Source organism: Octopus sinensis, linkage group LG25, assembly GCF_006345805.1.
Source record: "Octopus sinensis linkage group LG25, ASM634580v1, whole genome shotgun sequence".
NCBI lineage: Eukaryota > Metazoa > Mollusca > Cephalopoda > Octopoda > Octopodidae > Octopus > Octopus sinensis.
Window position 1 is genome coordinate 25,834,002 of NC_043021.1, and position 19,196 is coordinate 25,853,197.

A 19,196-nucleotide genomic window follows, 5' to 3' on the forward strand; every position below is an offset into this window, starting at 1 on the left:
TGATGAGCCTGTCAGAGAGCTTGTATGTGTGTGCCCACTCGACCTGCTAGAGACAGCAACCTAAAATTCCCTGAAACTGTACATTCTACTGCCTTAAGTAAAGAAGGATACATTGGACAATGTTGTCTTTGACTAGATGGTCATGGTGGAATGTCTGTGACTATTGATCAGCTTGGTTGTGAATCTGGAATTAACAGCTAAATTAGTGTACTGAATATTATAAGTGGTAATGAAACACGAGGGAAATGTGAAACACAAGTATATGTAATATATTCATAGAGTCTTGACGTATTGGTGGAAGTATTGGTGGTGTGGTTGGTGATGATGGTAGATGTAGTTTTTGGGGGGTAGCAGTGTTAATGGTGGTGATGGTGGTGGTAGTGGTGATGGTGGTAGTGGTGATAGCAGAGATGGTGAAGGTAGTGGTAGCAGTGCTGGTAGTGATGATGGTGGTAGTGGTGATAGCAGAGATGGTGAAGGTAGTGGTAGCAGTGGTGGTAGTGATGATGGTGGTAGTGGTGATAGCAGAGATGGTGATGGTAGTGGTAGCAGTGGTGGTAGTGATGATGGTGGTAGTGGTGATAGCAGAGATGGTGAAGGTAGTGGTAGCAGTGGTGGTAGTGATGATGGTGGTAGTGGTGATAGCAGAGATGGTGAAGGTAGTGGTAGCAGTGGTGGTAGTGATGATGGTGGTAGTGGTGATAGCAGAGATGGTGAAGGTAGTGGTAGCAGTGCTGGTAGTGATGATGGTGGTAGTGGTGATAGCAGAGATGGTGAAGGTAGTGGTAGCAGTGCTGGTAGTGATGATGGTGGTAGTGGTGATAGCAGAGATGGTGAAGGTAGTGGTAGCAGTGGTGGTAGTGATGATGGTGGTAGTGGTGATAGCAGAGATGGTGAAGGTAGTGGTAGCAGTGCTGGTAGTGATGATGGTGGTAGTGGTGATAGCAGAGATGGTGAAGGTAGTGGTAGCAGTGCTGGTAGTGATGATGGTAGCTTTGATGGTAGTGTAATATACAATGGTAGGCTGAGTAATTCAAATGATATCTAGTCCTTGCACATCTTTTTTTATATTACAGCTTCTTCTGCCCCTTAACGTTAATGTATCATCTCGAGACAAAGATGGACTGTCACCGAGTATGTGGGCCTGTCGCCTTGACCACATTGACCACTTTGAACTGTTATGTAAAGCCAACCAATGGCAGAATGATGAAGAAGTTGAAACTGATGACAGTGGACGTACATGGCTTCACTGGGCAGTCCGCAGAACAGAACCCCTTGAATGTTTGCAGGTAAAAGACAAAGGCTCTCCCCTTGCTAACCTTACACTCGGTCTCTAAAATTCTTTTTTAAAATAAATATTTCCTACACACTTCTTTCATCACTTTAGTTCTCAGTTTCTGCTTCTGTGTTTAACCTTTATTTCATACATTAATTCCAAACTTTATTCCTAACTATCCATTACATTGATCTGCTAGAAACAGCAGCTAATTCTCTCTCTTAAATACAGCCTACCATCAAGAAAATGGAAGTATTGGATAATATGGTCTTGGAATTCTTACACATAAGGAAAAAAATGATATCATTATATATATATATATATATATAATGATACCATCCCGTCATGAGGCTAACATAAACTCTAACAGAATTATATATATATATATATATATATTACAGTTTTATATTTAAGAGATGAGGAATTATGTACATTATTTACATTTGACAGATATTTGTCCTCATCTTGTTTGTTGTTAACACGTTTCAGCTGATATACCCTCCAACCTTCATCAGGTGTCTTGGGGAAATTTCGAACCTGGGTTCTCATTCCTAAGATATTTTTCAATGTTACTATTATTATTATTATTATTATCATTATTATTATCATTATTATTATTATTATTATTTAGGTCACAGCCTGGAATCGAACTTGGAGTCTTGGGGTTAGTAGCCCGTGCTCTTAACCACTACACCAGGCTACTAACCACTACACAGGCTACTAACCCCAAGATTCTGAGTTCGATTCCAGGCTGTGACCGGAATAATAATAATAATAATCATCATCTTCATCATCATCATCGTTTAACATCCGCCTTCCATGCTAGCATGGGTTGGACAGTTCAACTGGGGTCTGGGAAGCCCGAAGGCTGCACCAGGCCAGTCAACTCTGGCAGTGTTTCTACAGCTGGATGCCCTTCCTAATGCCAACCACTCCGTGAGTGTAGTGGGTGCTTTTTATGTGCCACCGACACAGGTGCCAGACGAGGCTGGCAAACAGCCACGCTCGGATGGTGCTTTTTACGTGCCACCGGCACGGAGGCCAGGCGAGGCTGGCAACGGCCATGATCAGATGGTGTTTGTTATGTGCCACCAGCATGGAGGCCAGTCAATGCGGTGCTGGCAAGTTCGGACGGTTCTCTTATGTGCCACCGGCACTGGTACCACAACTACAAATTCCAACAACAACAACAATAATAATTAATTCGTTTATTGGCTACAAGGGCTGACAGAAATTAATTAAAACATAAAGGGACAAAACACAGGACGAAAGTTACAAAGGGTTTTGTCTGTTTGCAAAAAAAACGTGTAAAAATTCCAGAGATAACAACGAAAATATAACAATTGAAATTCCCAATAGGGGAAGGAGCTTCGAAAGGTTACTCGTGGAAAAACCCATAAAAGCCACGGGAACCTGGTCAAAAGTGGAGTAGAGAGCCCCTTTCTCTTTTTATAATACTTTTTTATACTACAGGTGTATCCTCAGAATTGGTCCATTTATACTGGCCATTCTTGTGACGTTTACCCACCTTTCAGTAAACTTGCCATCAGACAGCCCTTCCCTCTCTACTCTCACCTTCCTTTTCAAGTGAAACTTGAAAAAGTTGATGAGGCCTTGGCCAAAGAGGAAAATGTCTGACCTTAGCCCTTTCAAACGGGTCCACCATACCACCTCTTTCGCTACAGCCACTAGACACAGGAAAACAGCCTTTCCCTCCTTGTTAAAGGAAGTCAGCGGGGCAATCCTCACTATGGATTCAGCTGATAGCCAGATCCGTCCTATACACGACAGTAGCTGTTCGACATAAACCCATAGTCCAGCAATACTCGGGCACTGGAGGAGTGCATGCAGAATGGTTTCGTCATCCTGGGCACACCTCGGGCAGGCCTGACTGACAGCACTTCCATGCCGGTAGAGTTTATCTTGAACAGGCAGAGCCCCTCGGTAGCACTGCCAGGCGAGGGACTTTTGGAAATTGTCCATTGGCCCTGGCCCGAAAGTTCTTCCAAATTGACTGTTCAATTCATTATCATCAACACCTAGAGTTTCCCCGAGAACGTCATCTCACTTTTCTTCCACTAACCCTCTATAGAATGCTAGAGTGGAACTACAGCCGATCGCATTGCCCGCTTGGTGGAGGGCTCTCTAGCTTGACGGCACTCGAGGTACCAAGCGGCCTTTTTCTGTCTGCATTTGATCCACATTGTAAAATACCTTAGGAATGAAAACCCAGGTTTGAAATTTCCCAAAGACACCTGATGAAGGCTGGAGGGTATATCAGCCGAAACGTGTTAACAACAAACAAGATGAGGACAAATATCCATGAAATGTAAATAATGCATGTATGTAAATATATATATATATAATATATATATATATATATATATATATATCATTGTTTAATGCCCATTTTCCAATCATGTGCATGGGTAGGATGGTTGACAGGAGCCAGCCAGGTAGAAAAACTACCTTATGCTTCTGAGTCTCGATGCACTTTCTATCACAAGCCATTCTGCAGGATGGATTCAGTGCTTTTTACATGGCTCTAGCGCAGGCGAGGTTAGTTTTGGCAAGATTTTTACAGCTGGATGCTTTTCCAAATGCCAACCACTTTACAGTGTGGACTAGATGCTTTTTATGTGGCACCAGCACTGGTAGGGTCACCAAGTAACTCACAAGACAAGGAATTATGAGAGGGGCATTTGATGAGGGGAACTTGTGTCGGAGGATAACTTGTGTCTGATAAAGAGTCAGAGTAGCAGAAACATACACACACACACACACACACACACACACATACAAATAACAACTAGAGTGTTTAGAGTGTGATGCAATAGGTGAGTGTACCGATGTGTGATTTTGGCAATTCATTGTGTATTGAGTCAGCCATTTGTGAATGTATACACAACTGGATTACACATCTGTCTTCACTTTAGTAAGCATGTATTTATCCTTAAATATTGTTTGTACACAACAAAGCCTGACCAAAGTCATGCTTACTAAAGTGAAGACGGATGTGTAATCCAGTTGTGTATACATTCACAAATGGCTGACTGAATACACAATTTAACTACCCGATTCTCTTGAATCCTGGAAACTTTATATATATATATAGGTACAGGAGTGGCTGCATGATTAAGAAGAATACTTCCCAACCACATGATTGCAGATTCAGTCCCACTGCATGGCACCTTGGGCAAGTATCTTCTACTATAGCCTTGGGTTAACCAAAGCCTTGTGAGTGGATTTGGTGGATGGAAACTGAAAGAATCTCATCATGTATATATATATATGTATATGTATGTATATGTGCTTGTATGTATGTATGTATGTATGTATGTATGTATGTATGTATGCATGTATGTGTGTGTATCTGTGTTCCCCCCCCCATCACCACTTGACAACTGGTGTGGGTATGTTTACATTCCCATAACTTAGCGGTTCTGCAAAAGAGGGACCAATAGAATAAGTACCAGCCTTAAAAAGAAATAAGTATTGGGGTCGATTCATTCAACTAAAAATTCAAGGTGGTGCACCAGCATGGTCGCAGTCTAATGACTGGAACAGGTAAAAAGTAAAATATACATGTCTATATATATGTATGTATGTATATTATGAGCTTCCATAGAGTCTCTGTCAAGCATCTTCACTCCCCAGGTACTGGTTGACCTGGGGCTAAAGTAAAAGACATTCATCCAAGATGGTGTACAGTGGGACTCAACCCAAAACTACAGGGTTGTAAAGCAAGCTTCTTAACCGCAGAACCATACCTGCATGTTTTACATGTAATATGCTTGCCTAAACAGGTTTTTCTTTTTCCTTGTTGTTGTCCTCCACAGTTGAAGAGACTTTAACAGGAAGTTCAAAGTCGTACTTCTTGTTCTTCATGTTGTGTTTTGTTGTAATTTGAGTGAATTAAGTTTATTTGAGTTTTTTTTTTATATATATTTATGCCTTGTATAGTTTGTTTTATGTGTGTGAGTTTTAGGATGGTGTGTTCCTATGTTTTCAAATAAACTTGTCTATTTTGTGTCAAGTTGTCAGCAGAACATTTTTCTCACACTTCATTTTATTTTACCTGTCCATCCTTTTATTTTTCAGTGTCAATTTTTCATTGTTTCACTAAATTTCTTTAGTGGATTTTTCCACCTGTCTGCACTTAATGTGTTCAGGGCAATATTAACGATTAATGAGTCTTTTATAAAGCAGAAATACTCTAATTTGAATGATATTTCACTGTTAGTTCTCTGAACTTCCTTGCTTATAAGCCAAGAAGAGCAGCTTATATAGACTGTGGCTTTGTGTATGGCTACAAAATGCTACTATACGGCTTGCTTTTGCTGATGTTTGATTAAACTTTTTGCAGGTGACATGGATATCTGACATATCAAGTAATTGTTATTGTGTTTTCTGTTTTCATGTGAATATTTGAATTTCTGTGTTACATCAGAAACACCCAAGGCTCTTTCAGACCTGGTACTCAGAGAATAGTTGTAAATCTCTATATAATGAGCTTTCTGGAGACTGGTAGTCTCTTACCATTTATTACTAAAACATACACATTACTTGCACATTTATATATATTTTTAACAATAAGATGGATGAATGAGAAGAGTAGTTCTTTCTTTTCATTTCATCATGTTTCATTATTAAAAGTTTTGTATGGAACACAATGGTCCCATGAAAAGAAAACAAAGTAATGTCAGAATATTTTGTTCATAGTGGGAAGACTGTGTTCAAATAGAAACAAGAATATACCTGAAATAGCGACCAGTGTGTTAGTATTAGTGTTGATGGTTCATTTTACAACACAGCATTTTGAATTTTAACTGTAGATGGAGACTCTGCTAAATACAAGAATTTGTCAACTGCTATGTTTCACATTTAATGTCACTGACCTCCTGACATTTAGACTGTCTGCCTGTCAAATTCTATCTTTTCTCTCCCAACCTGGTCTCTTTTTTCATGATCTAGAACAAACCTGATTGGACAGGTCAGTGGTGACATCATCACTCCAAAATCTGGGAACGTTTAACATAATTTTCAGGGATGAGACTTTGCTGATCTGATGTCATTAGTCAAGCTGCCAGAACTCTAGCTGTTGTTTAAAAACAATTTTCTGATTGGAAATCAAAGGGCCCCTTCTGCAAAATACTACTTGTGAAGTGGATAACAAAGTGTGTCGGTCTAAAGGTGGACTGTAACAACACATTTGGTAATGCATAATAATGTCATTGCACTGACAGGCCCAACCAGTCTGGTGGTGAGAGCAACGATTGTCAGCCACGTTGGCTTTAGACCTTGTGAATCATCAGCTGATCTTAACAGACATATCAAGACACAGGGGGGATATGGCACATGGGTGTATGGCACACGTATGGATGTATGATACATGGACATGTGGCAGTGAACAGATATTGACTGAAAATGAAATAATGAGACAACTTGTCATCTGACAAATGAAACAATCATCAAGTTTATAAGCAATTATGTATGTCTGTAAGTGTATGCATGTGGGTGTGTGTCTGCATATATATGTGTCTGCATGCATCACCGTATATGCGATGTGTGCGAGTCTTATGCATATGTTCATATATATAGTTATGTATGTATGTGTGCATATATGTCTGTGTGTTTGCATGAATGTATGTACATATATATGTGTACGTGTGTGTGTATGCATGTGATTTTTCATGAATATATGTATATGTTTGTGTGTGTGTGTGTGTGTGTATGCATGCATCCATATATCTATGCATGTTTTATGTAATTTTTTTGTATAGTTATGCATGTGTTTGTATGTATATATATGTATGTGTATTTACATGAGTGTACTTCAGTATGGCTGTGTATATATGTAAGTATGTTTCTATTTACGCATGTATGTACGTGTGTGTTTATCTATTTCTGTATATATACATTCATATATGTGTGTACAACAGTATGTAAAAAGAAATATGCAAACACACACACACACACACACACATACACACACACACATGTATGTGTGAAGGCATGTAGTCAAGTGTTTCATTCATGATCACAAGATCATGGTTTCAATTCCCGGACTGGGTGGTGTGTTGTCTTTTTGAGCAAGTTCATTCATTTAAACTGGGAGCTAGTTCATTCAGTTATGACTGGAACAACACTGCAATGGACTAGCATCCCATTCAAGGGAATGTTATGATCTTGGTTACTTTTAATGTGAGGGAAACCAGATAACTGACCCTAAAACTCAAGGCAGTAATATCCAGGAGACTTTTTTTTTTAATATGTGTATGTTTGACTAATGATATGTGACTCTGTAAGTCTCACTAGTGATTTAATAATTTGTGCTTTTTTAAACCTATTTCACTCGTTTCTATTTCAGACCTTACTCACCAAAGACTCTGCGGCATTGAGAGACAAAGAGGGAAAAACTGTTATTTTAGTTGCAGCTGAACTGGGTAATGATAGTATTTATTAATTACAATTTATTGATAATTGGTTTCCATTTATTCTCTTAGTCTTTTGCTGGTTTCAGTCATAGAGCTGCAGTCATTTTCAGGTACTACTTTCAAGTATGTAGCTTTATAGATAAATTAGAAGATTGTGTGTGTGCGTGCATGTGTGTGTGTGTGCATATGTGTGTGTGTGTGTGTGCATATGTGTGTGTGTGTGTGTGTGTGCCATCTAAGAATCCTTAAGTCAGGAGAAAATGCACTCAAATATCTGTCAGTAAAATGGGTATATTAATCGAAGTGTACAGTGCACAGAGGTGGCAGTTATGGAATTCCGTAACTGCCATCTCTGAAGAGTGCAGGGTTACATAATCAGACTTTTACCTAACACTCTGTTGAACCCCAAGTGTGAAACCAATTGTTAAGATTTGATTAGGTGCAGGAGTGGCTGTGTAGTACGTAGCTTGCTTACCGACCACATAGTTCTGGGTTAAGTCCCACTGCATGGTACCTTGGGCAAGTATCTTCTATTATAACCCCGGACCGACCAAACCCTGCAAATGGATTTGGTAGACGGAAGCTGAAAGAAGCCTATCATATGTGTATATGTGTGTGTCTGTTTGTTCCCCCCAACCATCGTTTGACAACCAATATTGGTGTGTTTATGTCCCGTAACTTAGCAGTTCAGCAAAAGATACCAATAGAAAAAGCACTAGGCTTACAAAGAATAAGTCCTGGGGTCAATTCATTTGACTAAAGGCGATGCTCCAGTATGACTGCAGTCAAATGACTGAAACAAGTAAAAGAATAAAAGAATATCATCTTTTTATTTATCTATAAAACTGCATAACTGAAAATATAATAATAATATTAATAAAACATTGTGTACAGTGCTCAGGTGCACTACAACTCATCTAAAGTGCATGTATAGTACATAGGGTAATGTACAAGCGTCAGGAAAAGAACAGTGCATGAGTCATGACATACACATATGTGTATGAGTATGGAAGGGGGACAATCTGGTGTAGTTTCGGCGGATTTCGGAAAGCATGAGGGCCTTAAAGAATGCAGTGTCATGGCAGTCAACAACTGATGCAGGCATTTTGTTCCATGCTTCAGCAACTCTTAGCGTGAAAAAATGTTTCCGAAAGTCATAGGAGCTGTGCTGTTTTCTGACTTTGTAGGTATATCCACGTGTGTTGGACACATGGAGATCAAAAAGGTGTTCAGTGTTGTTGTTGGTGAGGTGGTTGATAACTTCGTGGGTGTTTACCAAGTCCATCGCCAGACGCCGGAGCTTCAGTGAATCCATGCCCAGGGAAACAAGGCGCTCAGAGTATGGTAGGTGTCTGATGGAGGGTATGCGTTTGGTTGCACGTCTCTGAACAGATTCCAGGAGGTCAATGTTCTGAACAAGATAGGGGTTCCAAACTGATGATGCGAATTCCAAGTGTGGTTGTACCATAGCTGTATACAGCTTTAAATAGATGACTGGAGAGCGGCTAACAAAAGTCTTGCTGAGTGATGCCAAGACACCCTCGACCTTCTTGACAATTTTAGAGATATGCTTTGTCCAACGCAAATCACTGCTGACAGTGATGCCTAGGTCACGCTCGCAAGAGGATTTCTTGAAATCAGTGTTGTGGAGGGAGTATGTGGACGCAGGGTTTTTTCTCCCAAAATGCAGGGTGGTACACTTGTCCACAGCTAGTTTCAGTTGCCAGTCTGTGATCCATTGCTGCATTGTGTCCAGGTCTGATTGCAGGAAAGAGTTGTAGACATCAGGATCTGTCCTCTTGATTTCAAGGTACAGCTTGATGTTGTCTGCATGTTTCAATACTGTGGCATTCTTTAAATTGGCATAAGTTTTGTAATGGCAGCAAGAAGGGTATCTGGCCATAGAGAATCTTCCTTAACAAATACTGTGCAACTTATGCAAGCATTAAACGATGTTGAAGCAGTGGCAGTAGCAGTAAATTCTAAAGGTCAAAAATGCGAATCTGGTGAGTGGGACTCTAATGGTAATGTGCTGACCATAAGGTCTACCATAAGATCTACCACAAGGTCTACATAGACAAAAGTTAGCCTCTATAAAAAGAGGCAGCACAGAAGGCACCGATACTTCATAGCATGAAGAGAAGGTTGAGATAGTTGGCAAATGCTGACAGCAAGGAATTTAGAACTTCATTATTCCAAACAGACTATAAGAGGTCTGATAGGGAGATGTGAAAGATCCTTATATTCTAACATAGTTGTGTTTTCAAAATATATTACCTATGCACCTATCCGTCTGTATGTATTTATATACAGGTAGAATAGTTTGTGAGTTGTTATATAGATGTGTGTGTGTGTGTGTGTATACATATATGTATATGTACATGTATGTAGGCAAATGGATATAAATGTAAACAGATAGACATACAGACGGATAGGAACATAGGTAATATGAACAGACAAGCACACATACACATATGCAAATGAAGACTGAAACATGTGACCATATACACACACACACTTCCCTTCACACAAGGACACATAGGGAGATACACATCCACACATACGGACACAGTACACAGTCACAAAAACCCACACATACACACTCACACTCAGAAATGCACACACAAGGAGATAAAGGTACACACACACACACATATCTTTATGTATATATCTTTGTCCCACCCATGCTAGCATGTAAGGCGGATGTTAAATGATGATGATATACATATAAATCTTTATATATGCAAATATATACATATATATATATGTACATATATGTATATATACATATATATCTTCATATATGTGTGTATGTATATAAATATATATCTTTATATACGTATATATATATCTTTTTAACAATATTAAGGAATGGCCCTGATAAGCCATTCAACCTAAATATATATATCTTTATATATATATATATATATATATATATATATATATATATATATATATATATATATATATATATATAAATATATATATATATATAATATAAATATATATATATGTATGTATGTATATATATATGTATGTATATATATATGTATATATATATGTATATATATATGTATGTATATATATATGTATATATATCTTTATATATATGTAAATATATATATATTATATACATATATATATACACACATATATTTACATGAATATATATTCACATCAAACTATACATACATGAACAGTATTGTATAGACCAAATCTAGGAGTGACAACTGTCCAAGAATCAGCAATTTTACCCCCCCCCCACACCTCCCAACAGCAATTCTTTCGGTCTATTTACCATCTTCCTAGGATAGTCGAGTGAAATTCTAATTACATCTTAGCCAGTTCTTGCAAGTATGTGAGATTGCAAGCTGTTAGCTCTACCCAGCTTGTATACCATGACAGGAAATCACCGAAAGAGGAAAATATAGGCAGGAGTCTGCAATGAAGAATCAATAATCAACTTATTGATTTATTGCCAATCTCTAGATGTCATCTCCAGTATAAGACAGAGATGAGATGTTTGCTCCATGTGTTGTTTATAGTTTAATAAACTATCATTGTTTTATTATTTGTTGTTGTTGTTGTTGTTGTTAATGATGATGTCACTGCTGACGTCTGTTCGCCATCAATGTTTTGCTGTCATCATGTCTTTTTTCATTCAGTTTTCACTTGTGTCATTGACACAGATACCACCATCATCTTCCTTATTTTAATTCTCTCTCTCTCTCTCTCTCTCTCTCTCTCTCTCTCTCTCTCTCTCTCTCTCTCTCTCTCTTCTCTTCTCTCCCTATCTCTATCTATCTATCTATCTATCTACCCCTGTTTGTTACATTCTGTTGTGTGCTGGTTGTAGAGAACCACTTTCAGTGTCTCCTGTTCCTCCAAGATATGGAAGAAGTTGAGCAAGGGGCTACCACTTCTTTTTTCCTTTCATTTTGCAATTAATGATAACTATCAAAAAAAAAAACTGTATGTGTGTGTATATATATACAAACAAACACACACACACACACACATGCTTACATGCACATGCACACACATATATATATTATATACATACATATCAATATATATATATGCGTGTATGCATGAGTGCAAGTGTCTTCTTTATACATACATCTAGTTATCATTTTCATTTAACCTCCCTTTTCTATGTTCGCATGGGTCAGATGCAATTTATTGAGGCAGATTTTCTATGGCTAGATGTTAATCCTGTCACCAGCGCTCACCCACTTCTTTTTCCAGCCAAGGGGTTTTTTGAAACCCAATATTCTACATGCAGTTATTTATAGTGTAGGGATTTGAGACCCAACTGCAAAATTATCAGTTTGCGATCATGAGTATACCACTACAGTTTCATCTGATTACTCTTTTGCTCTTTTACTTGTTTCAGTCATTTGACTGCAGCCATGCTGGAGCACCGCCTTTAATCGAGCAACTCGATCCCAGGACTTATTCTTTTTGTAAGCCCAGTACTTATTCTATCAGTCTCTTTTGCCGAACCGCTAAGTAACGGGGACATAAACACACCAGCATCGGTTGTCAAGCAATGCTAGGGGGACAAATACAGACGCACAAACACACACACATACATATATATATATATATATATATATATACGACAGGCTTCTTTCAGTTTCCGTCTACCAAATCCACTCACAAGGCTTTGGTCGGCCCGAGGCTATAGTAGAAGACACTTGCCCAAGGTGCCACGCAGTGGGACTGAACCCGGTACCATGTGGTTGGTAAACAAGCTACTTACCACACAAAAAGCAACCAATCAGTATGAAGTTGTGGCATGGATGGCTTCTTGAATATTCTAGAAATTTGTGCCCTTTTACCCTAGTTAAACAGTTTGGTGCTGAAATCACGGCAGACTGCAGTTAGCCTTCTGGCAAGAGACAGGTCTCAGTGGACCACAGTTATCCTTCAAACAAGACACATTGTGGTTCTCTTCTCCAAGCTTCTACAATGTGCAATAATTATTGTATCTGCATTTCTCTTCAAGATAGCTAATGTCTAAGTCAACACAGTTAATCTATTCCTACTTATTATTCTGGTAACCAGTGAATCTATGATAATTTATACACACAGTTTTCTATCAATAAAATATGGTTGGACGTTTGTGAGTTACCTTTATTTATAATACATGCAGCCAGCCAAAACTCACAACATGGTGACCACAAACACACAAGCTCACAACACAATCTATTTCAAATTCCATCATTATAAATAATATATATATGCATACATACGACTGATGCCAGTGCCGCCTGACTGGCACTTGTGTTGGTGACGTGTAAAAAGCATCATTCAAACATGGCTGGTGCCAGTGCCACCTGACTGGCTCCTGTGCCAGTGGCACATAAAAACCACCCTCTATACTCTTGGAGTGGTTGATGTTAGGAAGGGCATCCAGGTGTAGAAACCTTGCCACATCAGATTGGTGCCTGGGTGCAGCCTCACAGCTTGCCAGTACTCAGTCAAACCATCTATTCCATGCCTGTATGGAAAGCAGATGTTAAACAATGATGATGATGATGATGATACATGTGTGTGTGTGTGTGTGTGTGTGTGTGTGTGTGTGTGTGTGTGTGTGTATCATTAGCAATGATATAGATATTTCTTGGGCACAAATTTTAATTTGATTTTTGCTTAAATGTCTTATTTAATTATCTACTTTTGTTATTATTCAGGTTCTTACCCAGCATGCAAGTTGATTGTTGAGTTAGCAGGTCAGAGTGTTGTCCATGACCAAGATAACTGCGAAAGGACAGCATTGCATTTGGCCACCCTCGGTGGACATGGTAATGTCTTGAATTTTCTCTTAGAAAATGGAGGTGAGTTAAATGATATCACTGGACATAGATCTCATAAAACCATGAACGGTTTATTGCCCAATTTCATTATATTTCAGTTGATTCTCTGAATAAATATTTTCCCTGACAAACTGAATATATATTCTTTCCTTTCGAGTGCTGGGCCCCACGGAGGCAATGACCAAGACCTTTGGCATTATGTTAAGCTTGAGAAGAAGATCCATCAATCCGAGCGAAATCACAGGCATGGCAGATACCAGTGTAGTGCAAATGGCACCTATGCTGGTTGCACATAAAAGCACCCGTTACACTCTTGGAGTGGTTGGCATTAGGAAGGGCATCCAGCTGTAGTAAACCATGCCAAATCAGACTGTCAGGGGAAACAGATGAACTTGGGATACCCAATGCTGTGTTCCAATTAACTGTGATGGTGAAATGTACATAGGAACTAAGTATTTATACTGATGTTTATCTTAATTTCCACTATATATGTGTGTGTATGTGTGTGTGCATGTGTGTGTGTGTGTGTATATATGTATGTATGTATGAATGATAGGCTTCTTTTAGTTTTCATCTACCAAATCCACTGGTAGCTTGGTTGACTTAGGGCAATAGCAGAAGGTGTTACACAGTAAGACTGAACCCAGAACAATGATTGGGAAGTAAGCTTCTTGCCTTATAACCATGCTTATGCCACATCTCTGTATAAGGATTAAAAGTTTGAAATAATTTTAAATACAGGAACAAAGAAGATGATGCAAAGGATAGGAATTTGCTTTGTTTTTTGCTTTTTTGGGTTTTTTTTTTTGCTTATTACAAAGATCTTGAAGTTTCTAATTTTTGGTAATCATGTTCAGTGGCATTTCATTCCTGTTAGAAACTGTCAGCATAACATAACGAGAGATAAATAAATTAAACTAAATTGAACATTTTATGAATTATAGATGGAAAATAGTCCCAGTCTGAAAGACATTCATAGAATGTGTGTCTTTCAAGGTTTCTTTTTTCCCAAAACTGAAAACTTAAAATCTATTATTTCTGTTACAGCCAACATTGAAGTCCGCGACCAGTTCCAGGCAACTGCGTGGGATTACGCCAGTAACAAACAGCTGCACTATTGTCAATTGATCATTAAGTCTCACATGCATCAGTCACTCCAGGTCGGACTCAGAGCATCCAACAGTAACAACTTGTGGCAGAAGAATCCAGGTAATCGCCTCAACGACCAGTTATTGACTATCAACGAACAGATGCATTGTAACACCAATAATAACAACAACGTCAATACCATCACCACCACTGCCATTACTGCTACCACAACTTCCCCCATTGCCACAACTACTACTACCACCACCACCACCAATGTTGGCAATGTTATTAAAACTAATCACCAAAATACGATGAGACACGACTCTAGAAGAAGCACTGAGTGTAGTAGTGATGAGGGGGGCATTGAGAACAACAACAACAACAACAACAGCCAACATGTTGTAATGAACAATAACAACAATAACTACAGCAATACGATTAGAAGAGGCTTAAGAAACAGAAGTGCCTCCTTTCAACACAGAGGAGAAAGCAATGTGCCGTCAAAGGTGAGCTCACCCCCAACCATTTACACTTCCCACTTGAGTCTTGAAGAGACACAGGATGTTCTTTTTTAATGAATTTCTTTTGTATACTTGTTCACTTCTTTTTGTTTGTGTGTGTGTGTGTGTGCGTGCGGGCGGGCGGGCGGACGGGCGGGCAGGCGGGCGGGTGGGTGGGTTTGTAGTAGGATCTCTAAACTTTGCCACAATGGTCAGAGCCAGCTGAGATTTGTTGCAAAACCAATTGCCTGATAGTTTATATCTCATTCTTGCACTAAACTTTATTAAGAATAATAAGCACTTTAGCTTTGCTTGATTTGGTCCATCCAGCTGTGGATAAGAACCATGGTGAGGTACAGGTCATTACAAAGTCACAGTACAATCAACAAATGTTTAGTTAGTTTTAACTAATTTTCTGAGATTAAATGGATGAGAGGTAAACTTCCCTTGAAAATCTACACAGGTATCAATCATAAATAATCTATCTGATACCTATTCAAAATATCTAAGTAAACTGAGGTATTTAGACTTATGTCCAAATGCATTATGAAGCACTTACAGCAAAATTGACCTCCAAACATCTCAACTGATCAAACAATATCTTAGTCACTCAGCAAATCAATTTCTTCCAACTTACAAAGATCAGCTCAAATCCACTAAAAATACTTGTATAAAATATTTTATGCCTGCATAACAGTGTCTCTTGTGGCATCAACCCCTGGTGGATAAGAAGTAAGGTAGATTCTAATAGGATTTAAACTGAGAGGCCTTTCACCTGGTGTTTTCCCATTTCTTTCAATCCATTTTCCTGTGTCAAGCCCATTTTATAACCAGCAAGAGGGTTTAGCAGAAGACACACACTGGACTTAATTTCTTACAGTTTTTCTGATTCTATGAACTCAGGCACAACTATGTGCTTAACATAATTACTTTCTAATCATGTAGTTTTGTGTACAATCCCACTAAATAACATATTGCTGCCATCGTTTCTGGTTAATTAAAAGAGTTGTGAGGGAAATTGGGTAGATGGAAGCTTGCTGGATGGGTATGTCTGTTCTTGATTTGGTTTGTAGATTTAATCATCCTTTGGTTTAAGAACATCATCTGGCCCCTGGGGGGCTTTGATGGAGGAAGGATTAAAATCTCAAGAACATTCTGTTACATGCAGATTGTAATATCAACCATTGAGTTGTATTCACTTTTTTAAAATCCATTTTTCAATGAAGTTTGGCAGATATATTACAACCAGATATTTGCCATTTGGTGGGTATCCATCACATCAAAATAATATCAGATTTAATCACAGAGAACACCAAGCATTTGAATTATTAATACAGTATTTTAATATTCAATCTCGACACAGAATCACTATCCCAGATAATTAACCCTCTCTCTACAAAATCATGTTATGTACATTCTAAATTGATTACAAAGGGAAAAGACTATCTGCCTAACAGGCAAGCCTTAATTCATTAAGGCTCTTCAACTACCAAGTCGTGGCCATTCCCCACTACTTCTAAAACTATTACTAGCTCACTGCTCACTGGACTCAAAAATGATTAGGAATAACAAATGCAATGCTTGATGCAGCAGAAACTCAGAAGTGAAAAGCAGGCAGCCTCTGGTGGCATGCATACATCCGGGGAGTTATCTCAGCTGTGCCTCACTCTCACCTGCCAGACCTGTTTTCCTCTGGATAGTCCAGTCAGAAAAGAAATGACAATATCAAAATATACAGAACATTTAGTTCCTATCACTAGACATGATATATTATCACCAGTTATTACCGTAGGTGTTGACTGATCACAATGTGAGGCACTGATTCGTATTCCCCCATTGCTGCTACCTAAACTCTTCGCTGGTTTACTCAGAGCTACTTGCTCGTAAATCTCAATTTCAGTTCAATTCAACTGCAAGTGTCTTGTGTTTTATGTGAGTACATTTAAAAGTATAGGCTTCTATTAGGCGTGGCCATCCCATCTGATTAACTCTTCCTATTATGAGATGGACAGGTTATCAGTAGTATTTTGCTTGCTTAACACTATGAAACTAAAACAAAGCAATTATCCTTAAAGCTCATTAGGTTACATTTAGAAACATTTTTCTTTTTCTTTTTTTTTTTTTCATATTCAGTAGTTATCTCTATTGTCTAAAAAATTCTATGAATGCTGCACTGACAGTTCCTATAAACTTATTACCTTTGTTTATTGACGTTGTGCTAAATTTTCATTCCTTTTGCCCATTTCATTTTAGCTTGAAAATGAAAGATCTCCACAGTCTGTGATCTGTCCACCAAAGAAACCAAGAAACCAACACTTTTTAACAGCTGGCAACATTCAGCAGTTCAATCCACATAGTTCCATATCACCTCCTTTGACCAACACTGATAATGTTTCAGATGAGGTAGTTCTTAACAGATTTCCTTTTTGAATTGCATAAAATTGCTTTGAATGAGTATTCCAACAGGCATGCCTGTGAGGTTATGCAGCTTCGTTTCAAACCACAAAGCTTTTGGTTCAGTCACATTGAACAGCACTTTGGCCAAGTATGTTCTACTACAGCCCTGGACAGAATAATGGCTTGTGAGTGAATTTGATCAATGAAAACTATAAAACCTGTGGAGTGTGCATGTGTGTGTGTGTGTGTGTTCCCTGCTACTGCTTGATCAGCAATATTGGTTTCTTTACTTGCCTATAACTTAGCGGTTCAGCAAAAGAGACAGATAGAATTAGTATGAGACTTGAAAAATAAGTGCTGGAGTTGGATTTTTGACTAAAGCCTTCAAGTCAGTACCCCCAACATGGCCACAGTCCAATGACTGAAACAAGTAAAAGATGAAAGATCTCTGGGGGCAGATGGATTCAGTCTTTGAAGCTCTGATATCATAATTCAGATGAAACTGGTGGATTATAAATAAAGATCTAATAAGCAACTCATCCAGTTCCCAAGGCTGCTGGCAATCCACCGACCTGTTATTCATTGCCTGTTATTAGCTTATCTTTGGTAACTCTTGTATTCTTGTGTTCCTGGGATTAGAGTGAAAGCCTTGAGACTAATAAAGAAAGTTTGCCATGAGTGTCACCAGACGGTATATGTTGACAAGATTTGGATGATTGTCTATGTTGGCAAGACTTAGCTAAAGGTATATGATGATAAGACTTTGGTCTCTTGAAAGAATAAAGAGACAAATATTTTGGGTAATGCTCTTTATCAGGGAAGACCATTTTCTTACCTGATAAAGGACAATGACAAAATGTTAGTTGCCTCTTCATCTTGTTGAGTCTAATGATATAGCTAAACTGTCTGAATGGGAATTTTTTTTTTCTTCCTTTTATAACTTACAGCGTCCACATATAACAGAATTTAACAAAATAGTATCAGAAATAACCCTAATACCTCATCACCTTCTTCTTCTTCTTCTTCTTCTTCTTCTTCTTCTTCTTTTCTTCTTCTTCTTCTTCTTCTTCTTCTTCTTCTTCTTCTTCTTCTTCTTCTTCTTCTCCTCCTCCTTCTCCTCCTCCTCCTCCTCCTCCTCCTCCTCTGCCTCCTCTGTTGCAAAAGCCATATATCCTCTCTATAGCAAGACACTTGTCCCTGTTCCTCAACCTTATTCTTGCTTCTCAACACCTGGCATCGAGCCACTTCCCTGAATACCACCCTCACACACACTCACACCACTCTGTTGAGGAGTCTTGGTGGCCTCACTAGTGCTGGTGACATGGAAAAGCACCAAGTATTTTTTGTGAAGTGGTTGGCGTTAGGAAGGGCATCTAGCCATAGAAACCATACCAAAGCAGATCCTGTCAAACTACCCAACTCATGGAAGCAGTAGCAGTATGGAGGCATGCACTGCTTGTTGGTGGTTCCTGATGGACAACACCTTTGCACTGCTCAGGTGACAATGCTCCAATCCATGGGTCTGTTTTTTGGGGGTAGTCTTTGCTGGTGAGGGTTTTAATGAGGTCAACCTCACTTAGTCATCTTTTATGACACACAGAGGAAACATTGGGTCTATTCTTTGACATGCTTGTCCCCGCACAGCACTAGAACAATGGGAAATCAAGAAGTGTTT

General features: G+C 38.8%; 1 protein-coding gene across 4 annotated transcripts in view; it reads left to right on the forward strand.

Moving 5' to 3' along the window:
* The window catches only part of LOC115224200 (probable serine/threonine-protein kinase nek3), a 143,232-nt gene that overhangs the window by 99,268 nt on the left and 24,768 nt on the right, over positions 1-19,196 (forward strand). For all 4 annotated transcript variants that reach the window (XR_005003795.1, XM_029794964.2, XM_036513253.1 and 1 more), the window contains 5 exons: positions 1,077-1,289; positions 7,647-7,722; positions 13,413-13,556; positions 14,583-15,130; positions 17,378-17,527. Coding sequence is in view for 3 of the 4 variants with exons in the window: in XM_029794964.2 (XP_029650824.1) it covers positions 1,077-1,289; positions 7,647-7,722; positions 13,413-13,556; positions 14,583-15,130; positions 17,378-17,527 (1,131 nt within the window). In the remaining variant the exon portion in view is untranslated. The remainder of the gene's footprint in view (positions 1-1,076; positions 1,290-7,646; positions 7,723-13,412; positions 13,557-14,582; positions 15,131-17,377; positions 17,528-19,196) is intronic.